Source organism: Macrobrachium nipponense, chromosome 11 (assembly GCF_015104395.2).
Source record: "Macrobrachium nipponense isolate FS-2020 chromosome 11, ASM1510439v2, whole genome shotgun sequence".
NCBI classification, from domain to species: Eukaryota; Metazoa; Arthropoda; class Malacostraca; order Decapoda; family Palaemonidae; genus Macrobrachium; species Macrobrachium nipponense.
The window spans coordinates 582,969-608,522 of record NC_061087.1 but is presented as its reverse complement, the minus strand read 5'-3'; the positions used below and the strand labels follow the sequence as shown (position 1 = coordinate 608,522).

The window sequence follows — 25,554 nt, the reverse complement described above, 5'->3', positions numbered from 1 at the left end:
CTTACTTTCCACTTGTAAAGTCTCCCCGTTTTAGTGCTGAATTACCTAGGTCCCAGCACTTGACCTTTTTCCTAAATTTATATTACAGTATTACATTATTATTATTATTATTATTATTATTATTATTATTATTATTATTATTATTATTATTATTATTATTATTATTATTATTATTATTATTATTCGGAAGAACATTATTCCTATGGAACAACCCCACAAGGGCCACTGACTTCAAATTAAAGCTTCCAAAGAACATGGTGCTTATTCACAGTAAGTAACAGAAGGTAATGGAAAATGCAGAAAGATATCAGTTATTAGAAAGACATAAATTAACAAATTAGTAAGTAAATAAGTAATGTAAGTAAATTATCAAAATACAAGGAGAATTGTGTTAAGGTAGTAATGCATTGCATCTTCACTTGAACAAATGAAGATCCATTTGCACGACACCCACAGGGAGGTTGTTCCACAATCCAGTGGTGTGCGGAGTAAAGGACCTCTAGAACTGAGAAGTTTGACAGTGAGGCGCATTTACTGCATGTTGGTGCTACTGTACAGTGAATATGGGTGCTCTCGACAGGTAAAGGAGATCAGGGATCAATTATGAACATGGAATACCTGTTAAAATACAACTCGTGAAAAATTAACAAACAAGAGACCAGCCATAGATGGTCTAAGTCATAACTGCTATTAGGAAACAAACCTACCACCACAAACCACCTTATCTGAAAGAGGTAAATCTCCGACAGGAGGTGACATCTACACCGGGGAACAATATTATGTTAAAGGAAGGACAAAATAAACGAAAGCAGGTTGCACCAATTTTATCCGTTATAAATAGTATATGAAGCATTTGCTGGAACATTCATTAGATGTTTCGCAAAAGTGAGATTGTTCTCAAAAATGAGATTGTGAGTCAAAAGTTATATCTAGAATAGTTAAAAGCTTTAGACTCATTCAAGAGTCCCATCTACTTAAAAGGACCAAAAAGGAGTTGCAGCTAGGGGACGAAGGCACGTTGCAAAGAACATTACCTAAGGGTCGTTGCTTTTACAGTACTTCCTTTCATATTCTATTTCTTCCATCTTACTCTCCAGCCTTTCCTAACAATTGATTCTTGGTGCAACAGCGAGGTTTTCTTTCTGTTGCACCTTTAAAACCTTATGCTGTCAATTTCCGTTTCAACTCTGTCTCATGGCCTAAATTCTATATTCAATTCGATTCAACCTGAAGGGGAGGATGGGGTGGAAAAGCTGTTGGAGATCTGCTAATCAATAGCATTTTCATTTTATTGGAGTTCAGCATCATAACCTACCAAGTATATACTGAACAATCTTGATCTTGATTTCCAGGCCAGCAACCATATCACTTGTATACACTAAAAATAACAGCAGACCAAGAACACTACCGTGTAGAACTCCGAACACAATAGGCCTTGGTTCACTATATATCCCATCAACAGCAACTCTCTGCTGCCTACCTGTAAGGAAATCTTGAAATACTAATCCTGTAACATATTCACCCACTCCAAGATTCTGAAGTTTATAAATCAGTGCCTTGTGATTTACTAAATGGAAAGCAGCAGTAAAATCTATTTGAATTCCTCTGCACTCAAAACCCTTATCAAACTTCTCTTGCAAATGGCATGCCAAGTCTAAGAAAGCATCACAGGTATACCTAACTGCTTTCTATATGCATATTGACAATCCTTATTAAACATACTAACATAGTGCCTTAGCGCCTCAGCAGCGTGATCGGTATGGTCTTGGCCTGCCACCTCGGTGGCCGTGAGTTCGATTCCCGGGCATTCCATTTAGGTGTGAGAGATGTGTATTTCTAGTGATAGAAGTTCACTCTGTATGTGGTTCGGATGTCATGAAAAGCCGTTGATCCGTTGCTGAATCACCACTGGTTCCAAGAAACGTAAAAACACCATACAAACAAACATAGTGCCTTAAAAATATGTTCTGCAACTTTGGAGAGCACAGGGAGAATACAAATTGCCATGAGATACTGCAGTACAGATATGCCATTCTTAGGAACAGGAACTGTATTACGTACTAAAATTGTGCTCATCCGCAATGCAATTACACTAACATACAAAATCTACTAATCTTGGGAGACTTGACATATAATTCTACAGAATCTACTAATCTTGGGAGACAACACTACAGATTTTTTTTTTAAACAAAGGGAAGAAACCATCAGGATCTTCTCCATCCCAGCTAGCAACATTATCAAGAATTTTCTCAACATCCCTAGAGCAAAATGCAAATGTCGTAAAAACAGTTTCAGGATGACAAGTACAGGGAGAGGGACAATCTCAGCTGACTGCTTTCTAAAGCTCAATGAAGCAGTTCAGCCTTTTCCCTAGGGCCAATAACCAATCTCCCCTGACCCAAAGATAGATGATGCCAGTTTGGTTCACCACCAATTCCAACATTTTACTGCTGAAGCCTGACTACTTAATAGCCAGTTACCTTTCAAAATTCTATATTTATGAGTATTACAAGATGTTCGTTCTACAACAAATCTTGACATTCTCTTCATAATAATGCAACACTATTTTTTCAGTCTATCAAATCTAATGGCCTTCCATCTGGCCCTTATATTTATTGTGGACATCTTGTAGCTCCTTTGTTATAAACATTATTGCTACCTTGGCGAACTAAAGCAGAGCCACAAAACCAGTTACCATATCTATCTACATGTACGGATAAAAGTTTCTACGCTATGCAAACAAGGAAAAGGATAGAAAAAGGAGATTCATGTTGCAGCCTTTGGGCTTAGTATTATATTTAGCTTAGTTTATCGATTGTGACTAGATATGTCTGGTGCTAGTGTAACTAGTAACCGGTATTGTAGCAATGGCTGCAATGCTTACCAGGTTGATGTTACGTATCTAAATATGACTCATTCAGTATGTTTTTATTGTAGAGGACAAATTTTTTCTCCCGACCTGACGTGCAATGAGTGTAAAGATTGGGATCAGGGGAAATGGGAAATTTAACAACTTATTAGGCTGAACTTGATGGAAATAGGCATAGGAGGGCAGCCACTAGGCCAAGGCTAGGGGATTGTGGCAATTTGTGGGTGTGGTTTACACAGGCGTCAGCTGTTAGTTTGACTCCCCCTCGCCTTACCCGTAGGCCAAGATCACTTCACACACTTCTTGATTATATCATTCTTATTAAGCCTGTACGTCTACGAAGAAAAAACTTCTGTATGGTCTCAAGTTAAAGATTTGATACAACTATATATTGTTGCTATCTAAAAGTTAGCCGAGTATGCTAAAAAGCCAGTAGCATAGGCCTAGACTCCAGAGCCATAGTGTACAGTAGTCCCCCGTATTCGTGGGGATGAGTAACAGACCACCCCCCCCCCCCCCCCCCTTTCCGCAAATAGTTGGAACCCCCAATAAAAATGCTGAAAACGGCCTATTTTGGTAGTTAAAACTCAAGAAAACCTCACTAAAAATTTGTATGCGTGGTTTTTTTAATAGTTTTATCATAAAAGTGCATTTTATGATGAAATTGATAAAAAAAAGCCAGGAATTTCTGGATATTCCTCATAGAAAAATACTGCAAATAGGCACATTTTTTCCGCAAATACCTGGGGAAAATGTTCCTCAGAGAAATCCTCGAATGCGTGAGTCTGCGAATTCGGAGAGCGCGAGTAAGGGAGGTCCAGGACAATTTTTTTTGGCTTGAGGGGTCACTTACAAGTACATAATAAGTTAATGATGAAAAATACTTGATTAATATTAAGTAGTTTATATAGTTCATTCCGCCAAAAGAATTTGTTCCTACGTGAGGATTAAAAATGCAGCAATGTAAAGTCAGAGGTTAGACAGTTAACCGAGAAGAAACCAAAGGGAATGAAAATTATTAGGCAAAAAGCAACTAGGGTATGCTGGACCCAAATGGACACTATACAAAGAATCTATAATACAATTTAAAGTGTGCCACACAAGTCATCAAGTGGCAATCTTCATTGGATGGTCTACACCAGTCTTCTTATGTCCTTTACCATATCAAACTTTCATGTCGCCTTAAGGGAAAGGGACATTGTTTGGATATGGGTGCATCTACACTACACTAAAACATGTCATAAGCAAATGTCAGTAACTTCTTACATATCACAAACTAACTGAAAACAATAAGTTTTAAACCTGCTGTGATATGTAAGTGGTAGGTTACCAATGTTATGATATGTCATTGGTAGGTTACCAATGTATGTCAGATGTTTTGCTACAATGTGGATGCACCCTAAGCTTATTTAGTAAATATAAATCGATTAACATACACCTTGTATATTACTGAATATACAAATTAAACATAGTATACATGTACTGTGTGGCACTCATTCAAATGAGACTTTATGAAGTACCTGATTTATAATAAAACAGAAACACAGAGTTCACTAACTTGTTTAAGGTATAGGTTATTTCGGTTATAGCACCTAAAATTTACGATACAACATTTAAAGAAATATTTTTATGGAATGTTAAAAATATTTCTGAGTGTACTTTTGTAAATGCTTCACCCCTGTGAGGCCCTCAAACTAATCCACATACCTGCTTGGAAGAATGGAGCACCTGTCCACACACCTATGATGTCAACCAGCACATAACACACAGAAAGCAGCAAAAAGGCAAAGCAAGACGTCACCATTACAAAGGAAAGAGACCTGAAATCGAGACACAGATTTATCAGTTTCACAGTGTCAACCATGTTGAGTAAGAAAAAACATTCTACAACAATCTATTTTAAAACTACATTTATTATAAGCCCATTAAAGATAAAATAGCAATTTAGTGAGACACATTTTTAGGTGCACAAAGCAGTGTTTCAAAGAAAGATCCTGATGTTCATGCCTGACCAGTTTTCCTTTCCTTGCAGTGATGCTATTTTCAAAGTATCTCTTCTGGAAATAGATGCGATTCCTATCTTTCAGCAATTAATCATTTCTCCCATGTTTCGTGATGTGACATTGACATGCAATCATTCTGATTGCATTTTCAATCTTTCTTCATCTTGTAAATTACGTTAGTATATAATTATTTGTGGGTTTTTATTGTGCTACCTATCGGCTGTCAAATCATTTGTTGCTATATTGTTACTACGAGTGGCCTAATGTCTTCTGTTTAGAAAAAAAAGGAACCCCATTTGTAGTGGGGTTCCTTTTTTCTAAAGGGGGAACCCCATTTGTAGTGCCTTTCATGTAGGGATCAAGTATTTACCTGACCTCTGTTGTGAAGATTGCAAGGATTGGTTGGTTAACCCATACTTTAGCTTTGGACACTAGAAGCATGCCTTCGAGTAACATTCTACCTTTGTCAGTTAGTCGTCAGACTTGACTCACAATGCCAAGAGTGTAAAGTCACAAGTACGTATCCGGGGATGAGGCTCCCTCATCTGCCCCGCCACCTCCTCAGGTATCAGGGCTTCAAGCATCCACAGTAGACCCTCACCGGTATCTTTCTTTGAAATGCCTTGCTCTGTGCATCTGGCCGCATTCCATATGAGTTAGAGGGTATTTTATGATGGATGGGTATGGCTTCTTTTATCAAGTAATTGCACAAACATTTTATAAAAGAGTGAACATTCCTTCAATGGGGTTAATTTTTAAATGCAATCCCTTTTACAGTAAGTAATCAACGGGAAATAAAAATTTGAGTGTCTAGCATTATTTCTATCCTTGGTCACGTTTCATATACAGCATAAGAATATGCCGCAATACTTTAAAATCAGAACTGGGGATTAAGTACTACACTTCCATTGCAATGAAAACTGAAAACAAATCTTACCACAGATTTTTATTCAGTGGAATGACCCCATCATTCATAGATGCAGAACACAGACCAGCACCAATAATTCCAGTTATAACCGCCCACACTAGCCACCTTATAATTCTACTCCGGTGAGACTTGAAGGCTTGCAAAGTCATACCAGCTTGCAAGCCTAAAAATACTTGGAAGACTGAAGTCATACTGCCTGTAAATGAGTTTGAATAGTAATGATGAGTTCTTGTTTTGAGATACAGTTAATTTTAAGGTCTTAAGTAGTCTTTAACAATAGCTTACAAACTTACAGTTGAACAGTGAACATCAAGCAACATGTCAGTAGTGCACTGATGTAAAGGGTATCTACACCACATTAATTTCAATTCCATAGTTATTAGCAAATACTGACCTTGTCGAACCACAAGTACCATACATTTCTTTCTTGATATAAGTGGCCTATCCCATACATGCTTAGGTGCTTTTTACATGGTGCAAATTTGCCCTTAACCACCCACATCACTTAGCTTTGTAATACTACTGTACTGTTACAAAAATTCATAGCATGTAATGAAGAACAGGCATTTTGATTACCATGATAATAAAATGAAATTTCAAGTTAATGATAAAGTATGCACGAGGTTGTACAAAAAAGTTAAAACAGGCAGGAAGTATGTTACCCCTTCGATACCCACTATGCCTAGTCTATGCTAGAGGCATAAGTAAAGATATATATATATGTATGTTTGCTGTAAAATGTACATAATTTCAGATTCGTTAAATACTGTGCTATAATAATGGAAAGAATTCAAGTAAAACATTGCGTCACTTATTCATTAATATGTAACGTGATTAAAATATTGTATTATGTGTGTCTAAAAATATTAAGAGTGCTTTTTACTAGATTCTGGTATCAACTCATGTTTTCATTTTATATTATATCTACATTTATATTATATCTGAACTCATAATTTTAATAGCTGTTATAATTAGAAATGCTTTTTTTATTAATACATTATTATTCAAGAGTTGCTGGTTACTGATGCATCTAAACACGTGGACACATTGTGCATAGATTTAAACGAAGTGTTTATCACATTTCTTAGTAGTTTTGCAGCTTACTTACACACCATATGAGAGAGAGAGAGAGAGAGAGAGAGAGAGAGGAGAGAGAGAGAGAGACGAGAGAGACGAGAGAGAGAGAGAGAGAGAGAGAGAGAGAGAGAGAGTGTAATGGATCCATGGTACAATGATACACACCGGCATCATTACTAGACAAGCAAACATACACAACTGCCAAAGAGAGGTTTACAGGTTTTGACTAAATATTTGTTTTTTTAATATAGCACAGTATCTGATTTTTCTTAAGTTCGCAATACCATTCACAACTTCTTTTAAATTAATTTTTGGCACAATATCTTGCACAGGTCACTAGTTAATAGGGGCTACATGCTTGTATTGTACAGTGTCTACTTTGCCTTTGGGGGAATAAAGACTTCTCTTAAACTCTTTGTGCAGAGTTGAATTTGCATAATGTGAATTGTGCAAAGCTGATTCAGCATAATGTGAAGGTATGTCAAGTGAGATCTGCCTACTGTAATTTGTAGCCAAATATCGGTTACACTAGTTTATATAATAATTACCTAAAACTCCCTCTGGATCAAAAGCTCCAGCATGATAGACTTGCTTAGCTGTTGGATTCTGGTACAAATGGGCACTGGTCAGTATGAAGCGATCTACTTCGCCAGCAGCCCCTCCTATGCAATTCGGTGAGCCCGTTCCATTGACTATTAGGTCAATTCCACCAGGTCCAATGTAGCCACTGTGATTGTAGTAATGGCCAAACAGTTTTATATTTGAAATTCATCGTTCAGTACTCTAGCAAATGTAACCTTTCTCATACTGTCATATAAACACAAGGAAACTATTTACACAAACTTGTATATGTACTAAGAAAAATATTTCTACTATTTAAATAACATTTACTATGTCAACACAGCCCATCTATAAATTTAACAGGAACAGACAATAACTTATAAACTTACGTTGGACATCCAGGTACAGGCAGAAGGAATGTGATAAGTGTATGAGCGATAACAATCACGATGTGCACTACCCATTGTGGAATGATCTGTATAACATCAGACATAAATATGCCTGCATTGCTCTGTCACAAAGAAAAAAAAATACTGGAGATGAAGGGTCATAAAAAAGTTTAATATACTGGAACTATGTAAAAATGAAAAGGTAGAATGCAAAAATTTCATGATTCAACTAGATGTCGGTATAGGTACATGTAGCATACTGCACTGACTTCATGCAGTTACAGTTGTGCTACTGGAAACAGCTCGCATGTCAATGTGCATATTAACCTCTTTTTCCCAAATAATAACTCATAAAGATATCTGTATTGTTCATGGGTTTATTATTGGGAATCCAGACATATCTAACACACCCTGATGAGCTATTCAATCAAATCTCTCCCACCGAATTGCAGGGTCTCTGTAATCCTACAAACTTACGGTGCCATTTCATTCCTTAACTGCAAGATGGCTTTCCTAAATAATCCTTCTATATAAATTTTCAAACTTGTGTCATTCATCTCTGATTTTTCCTTTCCCATTCAACAAATTCTCAAAACGTCTTCTGCAGACTCGGTTACGAAAAGTCACTAACTTCAAAAATTACCTTTTAAAAATTTTAAACTATAAAAAACAAATTACGCGCTGCTAAACCTTAACAACATTTTATTTGCTCTAGTTACCAGATACTAAAAGAGATTAATGGTATGTGCATCAAAATAATAAGGTTAATTGTACAATAAGATGGTAAAAAAAATGTTGACTTCACAATGTCAAAGCATTTTTATGTCCAAATAACTAACCTGGTACTGAGGAGGCTCTTGGGGTGAGAAGATAAGAGCAACTGTTGAAACTACCAGGTAACAGATACCAAAGCGCTGAAGAACTCCTGGAATACGATAGCGAGCAAGCTCCACCCACCCACCTAGGGAGTTCAAGATGATGCCCAGCATGAACAGTTTAATTGAGCGCTGTAAAATTGCAAAGAAATAATTTAAGTCAGCTTCTAAGATGATTTTTAATCTTATTATATAAATCCTTTGATTTCTAACCCAATCAAAGTCTATAAAAGAACTGAGATACGAATGAAGAAAAAGAAGAGTACATTAATGCACTAATGCCACAGACACTGAGTCCCAATCTTCACCTTTCATTTGGAGCTGGTGCTTTCACTTACAATAATACTAATGTCATTTGCCCTTCTTTATTATTTCTTCTCGTCAATGCATTCCTACAGTTGCTTAGCATATCTTACGAGGCAAAACTTAGTATTAAACCTGACCAAGTTTTTTTTTATTATATACAATATTTGGGTATTTCAGTAGCAATTCTGGATAAATTTTTAACTCCTAAAAGGCGCACGGTTCATTGAATTTTAGTTTCATCCTCAATGGGATTACCTGCAGGGTTGACATGAAGGTTCACTAATGGTTTAGGAATACATTAGATGTAAAAAAAAAATAAAAATAAATTGCCATATCACGAAAGCTTTATGTGCTGAATATATAAATATTATTAGCGGAGAAAAAAATACGACCATAAACCATATTTTGAGATTAAAAAGGAACGGTCAGTTTACAAACATACTGTGGAGAATGCTTCTGTGCTACTCGTAATGATCTGACGCGCCTAGAGGTGCCTTGTTGAGGAAACACCAGATCGAAATCCAGGGTCATTGTTTTGAAAATAGGGTACTATATGTTTCTAGCTCAAATATTTACATGGAGGAAAGTGAAAGATTTATAGCTAAAAGCAAATTTTACAGTCTATGCATGTATGCCATGAACACACATGAGCTATTACACATTATGAATATAATCAAAATGCATTTAGGTACTAACAGTCAACGTGAATGTTTTCTTACTTTCAAAATCCTGAGGAATATTTTTGTTTTGGGGGTTTTACGTCTAATGGCTGATCTTAAGCCCATGGGAATGCAGACTCCCATTATCCACATGAACCTGGAATTCAGAACTTATATTGAAAACTCACTCTGTACCTGAGTACCCGTCTTTTTTCACTAATGAAAATTTCTTGAAAATACTGCAAAATGTTTAAGCCATGCCCGAGACAGTTTTACTTAACTATTCTTAAAAAGATTTTACTTTATGTTAATTAGAATCGCTAGATAAATTAATCTTCGGTATGCTACGATCATGCTTTCAAGATGCTACATTCAGAAAGAGCAATACATGACTGTATTTAATATCAAGACATGAAAACTTTTATGCAAAATAGGAACCACCAAAACTTAAGGTCTGGGTTAGTAACAACAGCTGACGAAGAGTAATCATCAATCTCACCAAGGAAAGACCAAATCTGCTACTTGAAGACCGTTCCAGGTGGCATGTTCCATGAACCAGTACTGGCCAGCACCGTAATTGACAAAGATCATAACGACAATGCTAATTCTGCAAATAAGCATATATATATATATATATATATATATATATATATATATATATATATATATATATAGATATATATATATATACATAACGATAAAATATTAAAGGATAATAATAATATCTCAAAATCCCAGATAATTTATCTGAAAACTGCAAAATTAACGAAACCGTCATCAAAACTACGTTTTTGTACGTCTGAATAGTATTTATTACCCATGCAGTGATTTTACTCTAAGATTCTGAACGTTTGTCTAGGAAATGACACCTGAGCGTTAAGTTGTTAAAATGCCTCTCAACAATATTCGGTTTAACATAATGATATCCAGATATTTTAAAAGTTAAAAACATTTAACACTTCCTGACTGTCTTGCCAAGATACAGTAAGCTCGCTTACCCTCTAAATGTGTCCAGTGATTTTAGCCTCTGTCTGGCTGGAGGCTTATTTTGTACTTCCTCAGTGGAGGCTCCCATTGACAAAACTACCTGAAAGATAAAAGCAACTATATATATATATATATATATATATATATATATATATATATATATATATATATATATCGATATATATATATATATGATATATATATATTATATTATATATATATGTATATATATATATATATATATATATATATATATGTAAAAATATATATATATATATGTATATATATTATATATATATATAACCAACCGCCAGCTAATCACGTTGATGTACTGCGGAGAGGAATACTGGTATGTACAACTTAAGGAAATAGGATTTAACATTTCTTTCTGAATAAGCTGACACCTGGATGTTTCTGACAACAAAATCGCGCGTGGTAATCTCCCTTTACATAAACGGTTACAATAACAATGATTTTGTACAGAAAACCCTCATGAAAACGGACATCGCATACCTGACTGTCTGAAGCTTTTCCAAGACTGGTGAAATAGGTATGTACGCCCTTTTTGTAAGCTAATGACAACAGGGCATACAATAAAGCAATGCCTGTGTAAACGGCAGCTGCGATAACCAGAGCTGTAAAAACACGATGTCAATCATTAAGCAGTCAAGGAGGATGTTAAATTCAAAAGTTGTCAAGAATTTCTTTGTTGATCATAATGGCCGTTTGGAATTCTGAATATATATTCTGAAATACAATAATTCTGATACCAACTACTTTTCTCATCATGCATTCTGTATCATTTACATATTCTTCACGGAAATTTAATAGGTATTCAGTCTAGTATAAGACAGAAATGAAACTACATACCTGCATACCTCATTTAAATGAGAAATATACAACAAAAAATTACTCAGCCCATGAAAGATCTCTTGAAGTCGTCATGGGCCGATTAAAATAAAATCCTTCCTACTAAATTCACACAAAAAACTACTGCATTAAAATCAATAAGCTTTACAACAATAAAAGAAAAGTTTCTATGAGGTATTTCGATAAATCATCAAGAGCAAGACAGTGGAAAACAAATACTACATGAAGCAAACCAACCTAACTGTCTTACCTCCATATTCAAACACTGGTTCCTTCAGAATACTTAATCTGCATACATTCCCTTCACTTTCAATGTTGAATTCGTAGACGCCAAACTCGCCTAGGCGAATCTCACTCACAGTACATACGGTTGACCTTCAGGAATAAATATGAAAAGCTTAATGCTCAACCCGAATATTGGATCCACAAATCAATACACACACACACACACACATATATATATATAAATATATATATATATATAAAATAATGTCACTATGGTTTAGTAGTAGTTAACGTCCCCACCAAACCAGTGAGACTTGGAATCGTTCCCATAGGGAAAGACGATTGAGCCAGTTTCCTGGAAAACCCTCTGTGCCCCCTTTGACCTAAGCTGTGAATTATAAGTGCCTGGTAGTTTAGTCTGGATTGTTAGTTCTCCAGGATGGAGCTAAGTATAGAGACAGCAACCCAGTGCCGTAACTAGCGTCAGTGGCGCCCGGGGCGGACTTTCCAAGTGCCGCCCCATTCCCGTGCTAAGAAGTACTAAAGTATTGAAAATTAAACACACATTTTAAGCCTTAACACCACAATCATTTATTTAAAAAAAGAAAAATAAAGAGATAACAAAACACACCAGATCTACAACAGAACCATACGAGCTTTGTTCGAAGGAATTCACTTATACTATCCAACTGCAGAGTTGATGAATCGCTGTTCAGTGTTCCGGTCAGACAGACGACATATGCCAGAAAATGTAGAATTATGCCTGACCAGACCTGCTCTAAAGATGCCAGAGTACCACACACCCCCCTCCCACCACCCACCCAACAGTGCTGCCCAGGGCAGATGGCTCGCCCCCCATTTTAAAGAGTCAGCATCCTCCTACATTAACCCTCCCGCAAAGAAAGGGGCACAGTGGAGAAAAAAAAAAAAAAAAAAAAAAAAACACACACACACACCAGAAATACTCTTGCTGCCGAACAGGTCACGATCAAAAGAACGAGACCCGCTGGCCTTAAAAATTCATCACTCGAGTGACGTCATATTTTACATTAAGAGTTACCTCCTAAGTCTACATCCTGTAATAAAAACTGTTTATGTCAATTTTTAATTTAGTCCTGAAGACCCCGTCGATATGAGAGGAATAAGTCCATCAACTATAAGAAGTAAATTGAAGCACACGTGAATCATCTTTCCTTATTCCTAAGAAGATTTATCTTTCTTATTCATATTTATTTCCAGATATCTCGTAATTTTCGTATATAATTATTACATCTTCAAGGGCTCTAAAATAGATAAGAACAACACATAATTAGCATAAAACTCAAACATAAATTCATGACACTTAAAATTACACATTTCAAAAAATTAAGATATATCAATATTCTCAAAGTAAGACATCGTATGGACCAACTTTCCACCGCAGTAAAAGAAAATAAGTGGAAGGAAACTGAAAAATAAAAAAGATAATACAGCTTAAGATAAGAGAAGTTGAGTTAAATATAGAATTTAGGCCAAAGGCCCAGCACTGGGACCTATGATGTTATTTAGCGCTGAAGCAGAAATTGACAGTAAAAGGTTTGAAAGGTGTAACAGGAGGAAAACCTCACAGCTGCACTATGAATCAAGTGTTGGGAGAGGGTGGAAAGTAAGATGAAGAAAGAGAATATGAATGGAGGTACAGAAAAAGGGATGAAAGTGGTTGCAGCTAGGGGCCGAAGGCACGCTGCAAAGAACCTTAAGTAATGCCTACAGTGCACCACATAAGGTCCACTGACGGCACTACCCCCCTACGGGGAAGATAAGAAAAGAGAAGTGGCTCTTGACTACGTAAGGACGACATTCGGGTGAATGTTCGCCCTTCCATTGTGAAAATCTCTATATCCATATCCTCTCTTTTCTTCCAGGAATCCGTTCCCTCTAAGTAAAATTATTCATGTATCTTCGTCTGTGAAGAAACACATTCACAGCGGGGGCTCTGTCCCTTTTGTCTATATTTGTGCGTGCGTGACAGACACTACGCTTCCGTCCGCACGCCGACTTATTGTACAGCTTCATTTGCCGAATAAAGATCACCATAAAGTTTCATATTCTAAATATCTCACATTCTCAACCAATATGACCTACGGGCTGTTCTAGGAGCAAGAGCCCGTGCTGGCACAAGGCCAGCTTAGTCTCAAACAACAGTTCCCTCACTCTCCTCTATTGCTCAGACCTCACAACTACATGTTTAATGGGGGAACCAGTTGTTTGATCAATAGGGACTCTAAAATGGGTCATTTCTGGGTGTTTGCCCGATGATTTTAATATTTTTATTTTCAATATGTTTTAGTTTTTAGCGTGAGCTCTTACATTAAAATGTTCCGGGTTCATGAGTCTGCTGCCTTTCCGAAAACTGACCCCTCTATGACAGTCGATGCGTAATGCGTACCTTAAGGAGCCTACGTGTGGATCCCATGTAAGTTCCCGAATTACACCTGGGGCAAGTATATTTATATACCTCCGACGAGTGCATGGAAGGGCACAAACGAGGGGTCAGTGTCCGGATAGGCAGGCAAGGTCTGGGAAAAATATACCTAGACCGTGTAGGCAGGAGACTCACGAACCCGGAACGTTTAGGCAAGGGAGAGGAGTGTGTTAATAGTATACTCCTCGCCACCTTCTGCCATCACTGTGTCTGTGGTGTGATTCGCACCGGCGTGTCGCAACCATCCGTAAATAACACTACCTAACAAAATGTAATTGAATGGATGTTATCTCTCCCTTTACTCACGCGTTCTCCAGTGGAAGATATTCCTGATATGTTTCAGATACGACGAAAGTCCAAGGGTACTTGGTGCTGAGGGTGACATTCTTCTCGTCGCCAGCCCAAATATTCAAACTATACTCCGCAGGGCACTGAAAGATTAAAATTAAATAGCTATATTTCTTCTCTGAAAAGAAACCACCACAGCAATAAAATATTTAGGCTGTTTTAAACACAAATGCTCGCACAGATAACTTCAGGCTGTGAATGCAATAATAACATTGAGGCTTTGAAAAATAATGGAAATGAAGACAAAACATTCAGGTAGAAAATGTCTAGGCTTTGAATGTGTATTGTTGTTCAAAGCATTTAGGCTTTAAACAACAATACACAAAGAAATAAAGAGTTTAGCACTTGAACACCAATATTCGCAAAAGTCAGAAATTTAGGTATAGATCAGTAATGCATAAAATATATAATATCTAAGTTTTGAAGACTGATGCACTCAAGTTAAGACCTAGGCCTAACAAGAAACCGCGCATATAGCTGCGTAAAACTGCTGACACCTTCAGTGAGAAATAAAACAGACAACAAACACATCTTACCCCGTAACAATCTCCGCTGAGTGTGTACAAGGACAAATTTCGGGAGTCGCTCGACGTCACTTTCAGGTAAGCTTGGTCCACTTTCAGCCTCGTCAGGTCAAATCCCTCAAATTCGTCCGCTCCCGGGTCTTCTATAAATGGCCCTCCCATGCTTCCTCACCTGTTGGGGATTGATTGACTGGCTTCTAGTTCATCGCTTTACAAACAATGGTAAATGGATGCATTTAGTATTATTATTCAAAAGATGAAACCTATTCATATGGAACAAGCCCACAGGAGCCACTGACTTGAACTTCAAGCTTCCAAAGAATATGGCGCTCATTAGGAAGTAAGAGAAAGTAGAGGGAAATACACAGAGAAGAGATCTCATTTATCAAAAAAGGAAAAATACATTAATAAATAAATAGATAGATGAAAATGTATTAAAATGCTAGAATAGTATCGAGGAAGTTATGCTCGGCATCCTCGCTTGAACTTCTGAAGTTCCAGTTGCAAGACTTCCTTTGGGAGGCTGGAAGTTCCACAGTCCAACGGTGCGAGGAATAAAAGACCTCTGGAACTGAGAAGTTCGACAGTGGGGCACAATTACTGCACGATTTCGTCTCATTGTATTGAATTTGGTCTGTTTGTCATGGTAAGCTCGTCTACATGCATCACCAAACCCTTTTTGTCTGCACTTGAATTGAATTGAATGTACATTTTAAGCCAAAACCAAGCACTAGGACCTACGAGGTCATTCAGCGCTGAAACGGAAATTGACAGTAAAAGCTTTGAAAGGTGTAACAGGAGGAAACCTCGCAGTTGCACTATAAATCAAGTGTTAAAAGAGGGTAGAGAGTAAGATGGAGGAAAGAGAATATGAAAGGAGGTGCAATAAAAGGAACAAAAGGGGTTGCAGCTAGGGGCCGAAGGTACGCTGCAAAGAACCTTAATTAACGCCTACAGTGCACCGAATGAGGTGTACTGACGGCACTAACCCCCCTACGGGAATCTGCGCTTAAAGAAAATGAGTGATATTCGCTATTTTTTGGTTACTGGATAACCAAGATGAATGCATTGAGACAGAGGAATTGTTTATAACGAAATGGAGAGTGAAATACTTTTTTTTTAATGAGAAAAGTGAGATAGCCTAATATTTCTTTCCTGATATTAGTACTTAGTCAGTCAACCATCACGTTTACTGTATATTGCCAAGAACATCCATTTATATTAGGCTCCTGGTCATCATAATTTGGGAAAAGAACAGGAAACAGCAGTATAATCGTCACTTATGACAGGGGGAAACAGAGAGAGAGAGAGAAGGCTGCCTCCAATAAACACATTTTTCCATTTTTTTTATTTGCGTTCATACAAAACAAATCAAAATCTGTAAGTTCCAGTTTTAAAGCGTACTTTCGTTTCCTCCAGTTGTATGGAACTAGATCAAAACTGAGTCAAAATACAATACGTCTTTCGACCTAGTACGTTGAAGACTACCGCTTCACAGTTCATTTTTTTTTTATTATTATTTCTGTATGAATCTGGCTCGAGTATGTCTAAGCAAAAGCATGGAGCACATGTATCAAAATCATCAAACCCATCACACGAACCCAAAACAAATTAATATTTTGGAGCACACCGGGAAAAGACATTCCTTCTCTATATATTGTCCTTGTCAAAAGCTTATTTTACGGCGGTGAAACGAATCTCGTCTCATTTTAGTTGACTCTTCAGTGCCTGCTTTTGGTCATGTCTCTGTTCTAAAATGGTGCTATTACTTGGCTAAATTATGGAGAAGGTTGCGTGCTCGTCTAATGACTTAGATATTCAAAATATACTGTTACTTCCAACGGCCAACGGAGTTCATGACAGAGACTCCCATCAAAAAAGGAGTCTGATCATTAATCCAACGTTGTGAATGAAAAGATGAATTGAGCAAAGTAACGCATTTCCTCACTTACTTTTGTGCCTTTGGAGAGGTCGAGAAAATGAAGAAAATAAAGTTGTATAGGGAAAAATGTACAATTAAAGCGAGACTACTAACTAGAACACTTCAGCTAGATTAATAAAGACGCTTCGGAGAGGGATGTAATCTCGAGAACATCTGATGCGAAGGGCGCTGTTCCCCAGACCGCAATAAGGGAGTGATGCGGGACTTTAGGATGAAACACCTTACTGTCCGGGAAGCGTATGAAGCCACAGAAGCAGCAGAAAATTGTCTGCAGAAGACGTTCGCTGAAATTCAGGAGTTAAAGGACGAATGTGACTCCGAGTGAGATTTTGTTTCTCCTAAAACCAGCCCCTGTAAGAAAACGCACATTTCTGAGGCGATAGTTTTTAGGTTATCCCATTTCATATGTCATCATTATTGCCAGTAAGTTACGAGTTCGTCCGTCATTGTTTGTTTGTTTGTTTGTATGGTGTCCGTCATGCCTTAGTTAAGCATGGCGGTCCACTTTCTGGTCTTGTTGTGGACCTATAAGAAAACCGCTTGATTTTTACACCGACCCTTTCTCTTTCAAATGCAGGTGTGGCTGGATACTTTCTCGATATTAGGTCAAGGCTTGAGACGCTCTGGTGAGTTTGGCATCTGTCTGACATATTTTTCTGCGATGTTTTGATTTATTATCATTAAGCACCCTACTGCCTCTTTACCTTAGCGGCTTGGAAGGGTTTGAAACTTTGCACAGAGCAAAAAATTACTTGATGACCTAAGGTCTTATAACACACAGTTACTTATCAACTGAGCGGTCAAATAGGAAAAAAAAAAAAACCCACGGCAAGTCTTCGCAAGGAAGTCTTATGTCAGTAAAACGGTAATGCCCTTTTTAGTGAATTACAAAATTCAAACGTTGGATAACATTCCATTTTGCGTTTGGTGTTCTTCACTGACAGTTGACTATGACCCTGATATGAAAGACAAGTTTAACGACTGTGCTTCTCAAAAGTAACAGAGGACGACATCTGCTATGTCCAAACCATTTCACATAAATATAGTGACCTATATGGTTCACTACATAAATCATAATTTTTCTCGGGAAAAATACCGTTGGCCGTAAGGAGAGAAAACCAAAAATCACGTTAAGCCTCGGAACATTTATCCCATTATGGGAACAGGCAATTAATTTCCCGCCATCATCTGGGATAATTTGATAAAATAAATAATAATAACGAGATTGTAAACGTGGTTTAGTAATAGAATAGTATGATAATGTGGTGAAAAAATATACTGTATTGCACCTGTAGTATGCAATAAGATTATCAAAAGAATCACTTCAGTACCTATCATTCTTGGCATATTTATACAAACTTGCAGTTTTAACCTTTGGTAAAATTTTCATGGAAATTTACACGTAATCTGTAGCTTCTTACGAGAAAAAAAAAACGACCAAAAGGATAACCTTATGGACGAAGCTTGGCAACATCGCAGCATTCTATAAACAGGAAACAACGGAGATTAAATACAATTTACCAACAACGTTCAGCAAGGCGTTGTCACCTCCAGTATCCAAGCGCAAGGGTATCTCGCAGACTCCTTCAAGGAATAAAACTGCTCATAGCCACACTCAAGGTCCTAAAATACACCCAGAGACCTTGGCCAGACCCACAGTGGGAACAAAAGTGATTTCTCGTGGACGATTTGTTTACCTTCACTGTGCTCATCACTTACGATAAGGTATTATATCGGGAAAAAATCGATTCTATATCAAACCTGACCGTCATCAAAATGAGATTAAGTGTGATATGAGCCTTAAAACAACTTGTATCGTGACCAAAAAATCTGTTTTCAGTTACCTAAATACAATACAACGACATTTTTGTTATTCTTCGACACTGAGTAATATACCAAGGTTATACAGAGCGCGTTTACTTATTCCAGAGGTTACAGTTTACCAATAAACGTATTGTCGCTTATCAACTCATTTCCATTGCAACTGAAAACTTCATCAGTACATTACTTTCGTCATAGCTTAAGATTTGCTGTTTACATCTCCCTTGCACTTGCACAAGAGATCATATATATATATATATATATATATATATATATATATATATATATATATATATATATATATATAGATATATTTATATATAATATATATATATATATATATATATATATATATATATATATAATCTTCGAGATAAGGCCTGAAAAAATTTTAAATAGGGTGAGGTTTATTACGCGCTTTCTATATCTTGTTTACATACCATGGACTTTCTCAGTGCTGAATTCCAGTTTCCTATGGCGAAATAAACCCTCATACGCAATAAGCTTAATTTACGCCCTTGCCTCGAAGCTTCCACAGATAATGGGAACGTCCAGTGGCATAGTTACCGAAACTTCTCGTTTCGTACAATATCTTCTCTCGTTCTTGCACTTCATCGACTGAAGCTACAATATTGCGGCCATTTCCAACCTACACGATGCATTGGCTCTCCCATGTTGACCAGTCATTTTGCACTTTCTACTTACTTCATATTTTCCTCTCTTGAAGTCAGTTTGGTGCTCGTCCTCCACTCTGTAAAATCCAATGACTTGTTCGTCATGTCAACACCACTGCTTTTGCTTTTATTAGTTATTTTTGCTTAGTGTATTTATCAATTCTGTGTTTTGGAACCTTTTCCTATACTGGAAGTAATCTTTCAATGCATTTCTTGCAGTGACGATATGAGTTCAGCCGACGAACGCGTCCTCAAAGACCAGGCATAAGTAAATTTATTAGTTAGAGAGCAAACTATATAAAGTTTACGCAGAAGCAAACTGAATACATCTTAAGGTAAGTTTTGTCATGTAGGTATACATTCTATTTGAACCTGCAACGCAGATGAAGACTGTCCCCCAGCCCCGCCCCATGTGCGAGTTGTTGACCTTGGTACCACTGGCATTCAATTGTCTTCCTTTCTCTTAGCCAAGCCTTTGAGATAACTGTGAAAGGACTTACACTACATGACTGTGGTGGCAAGGATAATATATATATATATATATATATATATATATATATAAGATATATATATATATATATTATATATATATATATATATATATATATATATATATATATATATATATATATAGGATACACACATACATACTGGGTACATACACATATAAGCACTACATACATATTACATAAATATAAAGAAGGATAATGCAGCTCCTCTTGCAGGAATTGGTGAAGATGGAAATCATCGTATTTATAAATTGCTTTTAACATATTTCTTCGCTAAAAGTCACATCTCTAATACCTCAATTGTTGCGTAGGCATTACTTTCCCTGTAGGCAAAAGGGCAAACAACAGTTAGGAACTGTCGATGTTCAAGAACCGGGAACAACTGATGCCGGATTCCGGAATGACCTTGCACACTGTAAACTTTCGTGGTCATTGTGTTATCATGGCACTACGGAAGCGTCCAAGAGTAACATTACTTTGCTAGACTGCTAAAAAAGGGACATCGCAATTCAAGACAGAAATGAGAAAGTGTTCGCTCGCGTTACTTGCCATCATCTCTCCTTGTCTGATCTTTATTATTTTACTAAAGAAAACGACAGCGGTCGATTCACTAAGGGAAATCGAGCGAGCGGTTTCTGACCAGTTGCCAGTGTGCTTGCGTGTTCTTAGCGTACGATGCCCCGCATTGCCATTCGAACTCCTCTCGGTATATCAAATCTTTACTTGGGCGCCCGAAGCATATTTTCCAGGGGGGTGGGGGTCGTGAATCTTAATACATACATGGATAGTTTCCTGTATCAAGCAAACAAACACTTTTGACCCTTGGAACTACCAGGTTAATTCCAAAATCAGTATCAGCGCCTGCATTTCTTTAATGAATAAAGCGTAGTATATATATATATATATATATATATATATATATATATATATATATATATATATATATGTGTGTGGTGTGTGTGTGTGTGTGTGTGTGTGTGTCATTGTGTCGAGATGCGATAAAGAAGAAGATACAGAAATTTACATTAACCCTTTTATAATATTGTTCAACTGAAATGAAAATATGTCTTGAAAGAATAACGCTGTTAAATACTGCATACAAATATTATACAATATGATATGGATACCTTTAATTTACTTAAAGAATATACTGTAGAATGGAAGGGAAACAAAGTGGTGTCGTTAAATGTAATATATATATATATATATATATATATATATATATATATATATATATATATATATATATATATATTTATAGATAGATATATAATTTTTTCCGGTATTTCAGGAGGGAGCAAGTGAGGCCCCTTGGCCCCACGTGCGGGCGCCCAAGAATCGTTATATTCACCTTTGCTTAAACATCATAATCCTACAATTGAAATTAGCCACTCTCAGGAGAAATTCTCTGCCGTGAAGACAGTGGCTGATGAGAAGTGAAAGTTGAAAGACAAGTCGAGTTCGTCGCTTCAATATAGGAATGTTTCAAGTCAGAGTCATACTATGATTACATTCCACTTAATAACTGGATTTTAACCAGATTTTTAATATTCACTGTTCATTCGTCACTCATAGTGAAGTGGATGTTCATATTTTCCCTCATGTCGTGTCACCACCTTTAGTTTAGAGTCGCAACACGAGGGAGCAAAAAATAAATAAATAAATAAAAACAACGGAAACGTTTCGAGAATAAATGGGTTCTACTTGGAAGTGTTTTCCACCGCTGGCACTCTGGATAATTTACCTTCCATACTGTAAGTTTGTGTCTGCATACAAAAATAAATACGAATGCACAGATAAAAACAAAAACAAACAGCGACTTGTTTTTCTTCCACTTCAGGTGCAAACACTTGCCTTCAGTTACTTCCATCCATGGGATCACTTGACATCAAACTTCATATGTATCATAAGACCTCTTTGTACCATTCAAAGATATAACTTCTATTAATGTTATGTAAATCGTTCAAGAGAAACGGGGGCAAAAATAAGGTCCAATCTCCAAATTGTTTTCTCCCTTACAAGACGACAGAAAAGCAAACTCGCTATTTTAATCCAACAAATGGACGATGTGGTCGTGACCTTGCAAGATGATTCAAGAAAGGTTTTAAAACGTTAACAGTAGACAATAGCTCTCACTTTCACAGAAATTACAGTGTCCGCTCTACGTGGATTCCTCGTGGATGCTACAACAATGGAGGTTACAGCAGCTTTCCTCAGGGAAGCACCTTTCTCTTGCGAGTCTACATAGTATACTGGGCGATACAAGTCTCTGGCCCAGGACTCGCCCCTGCAGTCTCCCAAGCGAATGTAAACCTTGCTCTTACGATACGCAGTGCATCGAACGGGTTGTCAACTTGGCCTGTGCTTTAAAGAGAGGCGAGCAGAAGGTCTGCGCACCGCCAAGAATAAACATTTTTAAATTTCAATTTCTCTTACGTATAGATTCAATAGCCTCTTTCAGCTGTAAAACAGTAACTTGTCAACATCTGAGGGCATGTCAGGGAATTGCAGCTTGTTTTTATTCAACGAAGATACATTTTATCTGAATTCAGTGATTAATTTACATTTTATTTTATTTTCTATGTTTAAACTAATATGTCAACATACTTCTAAATGCTCTGATACGGCATTACATTACCGGCTGTTAACTGGCAACAGGATCATCCAACGTGAGTTATTGCTAATGTCGCTGATATATATATGTATATATATATATATATATATATTAATATATACATATGATATATATAGATTTAACTATATCTATATATAGTTATATATATTAAACTGCTTTTACGATGACATATTAATAAGTATCGTAACTGACAAATGAAATATGGATTTTTACAATCCACCTTGACTCGAGGTCACAGCGTCCCAGAGTTATGCTCCGCCTCTGTATTTGTCATGTGAGTGTGACATAAGTGATAAGGAAACAGACTTTTAATACCCTGAGACCTAGAAGAAGTAAATGCTTCTGGAAGATAAGCATTTGTTTTTGTCCGTCCTCAATTTTTTCAGTGAGTTGTATAGATAACAGTGCGATAACAAAGTCGTTTAAATCTCTGAAAACAAACGATGAAAGTTCACAAATGCTTTGCAAAGTCCAGATTAAAATGAAAGATAAAATGTTGGCTTCCCCTTTTCATCAAGAAGTAGCTAAGGGGATGAGGAAGTATTCTTCAATTTGATCCAGTGTGACTGTTAGTAGGTCTAGGGCACTGGATCCCCACCCTACCAGGACTTTGTATTGCCAGTGTAAACCACACGCAACTCATTTAGAATGCTTGGTGTTGTTCTTCACAACAAATTCACATCTGAGAAACATATCCGGTCCATCACTTCTTCAATTACACCAAAAATTGTTACAGTGACAACGTCTGTCAAGGTTTTAGGAGGTCTGAAGGCAATGTTTTTATTCTGCCACGCTTTCAATCTTGTTCCCTCACTGGCATTTTAAATAGGTGGATGGAAATACTTAAGGCTATTCGATTTCTGATCCCTGATCTTGATCTTAATCTCAGGCACCGTCGTTAATTTACCTCACTTTGAACTCTGGGTAAAATTTCCAGTTATTCTGACCATCCTCTACATTCTGATCTTCCTTAACTTTACCAACCGAACTTGGTACTTTTCTTCATGGGATTGAACTCCACACAATTTTCTTGGATTTTATTCCTAGTGTGGGCCACAGTATGGAATGACCATCTCATTCGCGCAGCTCAATCGTTGGAACTTTCAAAAGTTTAAACTTGGGGGGAAAGCTTTCTTGTCGAGCAGTGTCGCATAAGTAACATTTCATAGCTTGGCTTTTTTTTCTTATTTGTTTTTCCAAAGTTATTTCTGACTGATTTTTCCGTACTGCATCATTCCTTGTCGAAGCTCCCGGGGTTGGAGCACTCTCTTTTTAATAATAATCATAATAATAATATAATAATAATAATAATAATAATAATAATAATAATAATAATAATAATAATAATAATAATAAAATGGGGTTGTACTTACTGAAAGATAAATTTATGGTACTAAGATTAAACCTAACGAGGGAAATGATTCATGAATACCTGTATAAATTAGTGTTATATGAGATATCAATAAAACGTCATAAATTGAGAACAATTTTAACATTTTCGTTTCTCATAATTGTCTCTCCAGAAGAAAAGAAAAGAAAAAAGAAAGTAAAACTTTCTTTGGTTGTGGGCATGTAGACAACCTTAAACAAGATGCTTGACAGAAGATGTCTTAGGAAGTAAGAGGTAAAAACATACCATAATATCACGCAAGAAAACTAGTGGACACTGGATAAGATTGTGCGTTCCGCACATAAGTGGGAAACGCGTACCATATCCTACTTTTAAGTAAACATTAAATGAAAGATACAGGTTATTATAAGAAAAAAAAAACATTATCTACCAAAAGCCCTTCACAGATATGAAGTTGAGAGGTGCTGATATGCACTATAAAAATCGATACCGTTATCAACGTTAAAACCAATCTGCGTTGTCTGATATTGCAGGCGAGATATCAAGACCTGTCAATTCTTCTTTACGTATCCATCTATAAATACAAGCCGCAAATACATACATATATGTCTTTTTAGATCCAGCCACCGACTTTTCAAATATATATCAGTTAAAAGCTTGTAAGCATTCAGCACAGTTTCTGTAAAACTTGCCTCGGGTCATATCATGAACTCTGAAACCTCTGCCTGACGTTTCAATTCCTTGCTTTACATTGAGGGCAAAGTGGCGCAAAACATTCTCTCCATTCAATTGCGGTTTGCTCAATGAAGAACAATCTATGTGGTGCTTTTTGTATCGCCTGGGTCATCTGTGGCATCATTTATCTTGTTATTTGTACCGAGAGTTGGCCATATAACAGCTGTTGTCTGATCAGAGCCGTCTGGGGAAGGAGTGGGGCAAGAATTATGCAGATTGAAAGGTGAAAGGTGGCAAATCCACTGTTCTTATTTCGTAGCGTTTTTGGCTTTGTTTTCTTAACCCTGGTCAACACCGGAAGACAAACCGCGTATAAATACTGAATTATTGTCCTGTAATGTGTGAAGTACATAATACCGGAGGCTCTCTTGCAACGTACGCTACCGAGAATGACTGAATAACTGAATCGTGGAAATGAGGATATAAAGGCAAACAAAGGGGCGCTTTCACAGCAAGAAAGAGGTATCCAGAAGATAAGTGATATGAAGTACAAGGATTTAAAGGTGAATCTGGAATAAAATCTCACTGTTACACAAAGGAGTAATAGTTAGAGGCGTTGGATAGCTGGATGAAGAGAGGAAGAGAATGGTCAAAGCGACACTACAAACAACCTTTGGTTACGCTTACAATGTACTACCACAGAAGATTCACTGACAGTACCAACCCCCAACGGGAACGAGAGAGAGAGAGAGAGAGAGAGAGAGAGAGAGAAGAGAAGGAATCGCATGCTATGACGCAATTTCGTTCTCCATCAACCTTATATGTACCTCTTGGGATATTCGCCGGCTACACTAAGGGTCAT

At 36.9% G+C, this 25,554-nt stretch overlaps 1 protein-coding gene across 2 annotated transcripts in view; it reads right to left on the bottom strand.

Annotated features, from left to right (window-relative positions):
* Positions 1-22,348, bottom strand: part of LOC135214913 (heparan-alpha-glucosaminide N-acetyltransferase-like) — a 25,788-nt gene extending 3,440 nt beyond the window's left edge. Inside the window, exons 1-13 of one of the 2 annotated variants that reach the window (XM_064249424.1) lie at positions 22,168-22,348; positions 15,098-15,257; positions 14,520-14,644; positions 11,775-11,899; positions 11,168-11,289; positions 10,666-10,754; positions 10,167-10,274; positions 9,728-9,824; positions 8,667-8,834; positions 7,828-7,949; positions 7,426-7,604; positions 5,810-5,996; positions 4,577-4,689 (exon numbers count right to left, since the gene is read on the bottom strand). In XM_064249424.1, the coding sequence (XP_064105494.1) occupies positions 4,577-4,689; positions 5,810-5,996; positions 7,426-7,604; positions 7,828-7,949; positions 8,667-8,834; positions 9,728-9,824; positions 10,167-10,274; positions 10,666-10,754; positions 11,168-11,289; positions 11,775-11,899; positions 14,520-14,644; positions 15,098-15,247 (1,585 nt within the window). In that variant the 5' untranslated portion in view covers positions 15,248-15,257; positions 22,168-22,348. Of the gene's footprint in view, positions 1-4,576; positions 4,690-5,809; positions 5,997-7,425; positions 7,605-7,827; positions 7,950-8,666; positions 8,835-9,727; positions 9,825-10,166; positions 10,275-10,665; positions 10,755-11,167; positions 11,290-11,774; positions 11,900-14,519; positions 14,645-15,097; positions 15,258-18,548; positions 18,701-22,167 lie in introns of those variants that run through there. The other variant, XM_064249500.1, reaches the window with a different exon arrangement.
* Between the last annotated feature and the right edge of the window lie 3,206 nt (positions 22,349-25,554).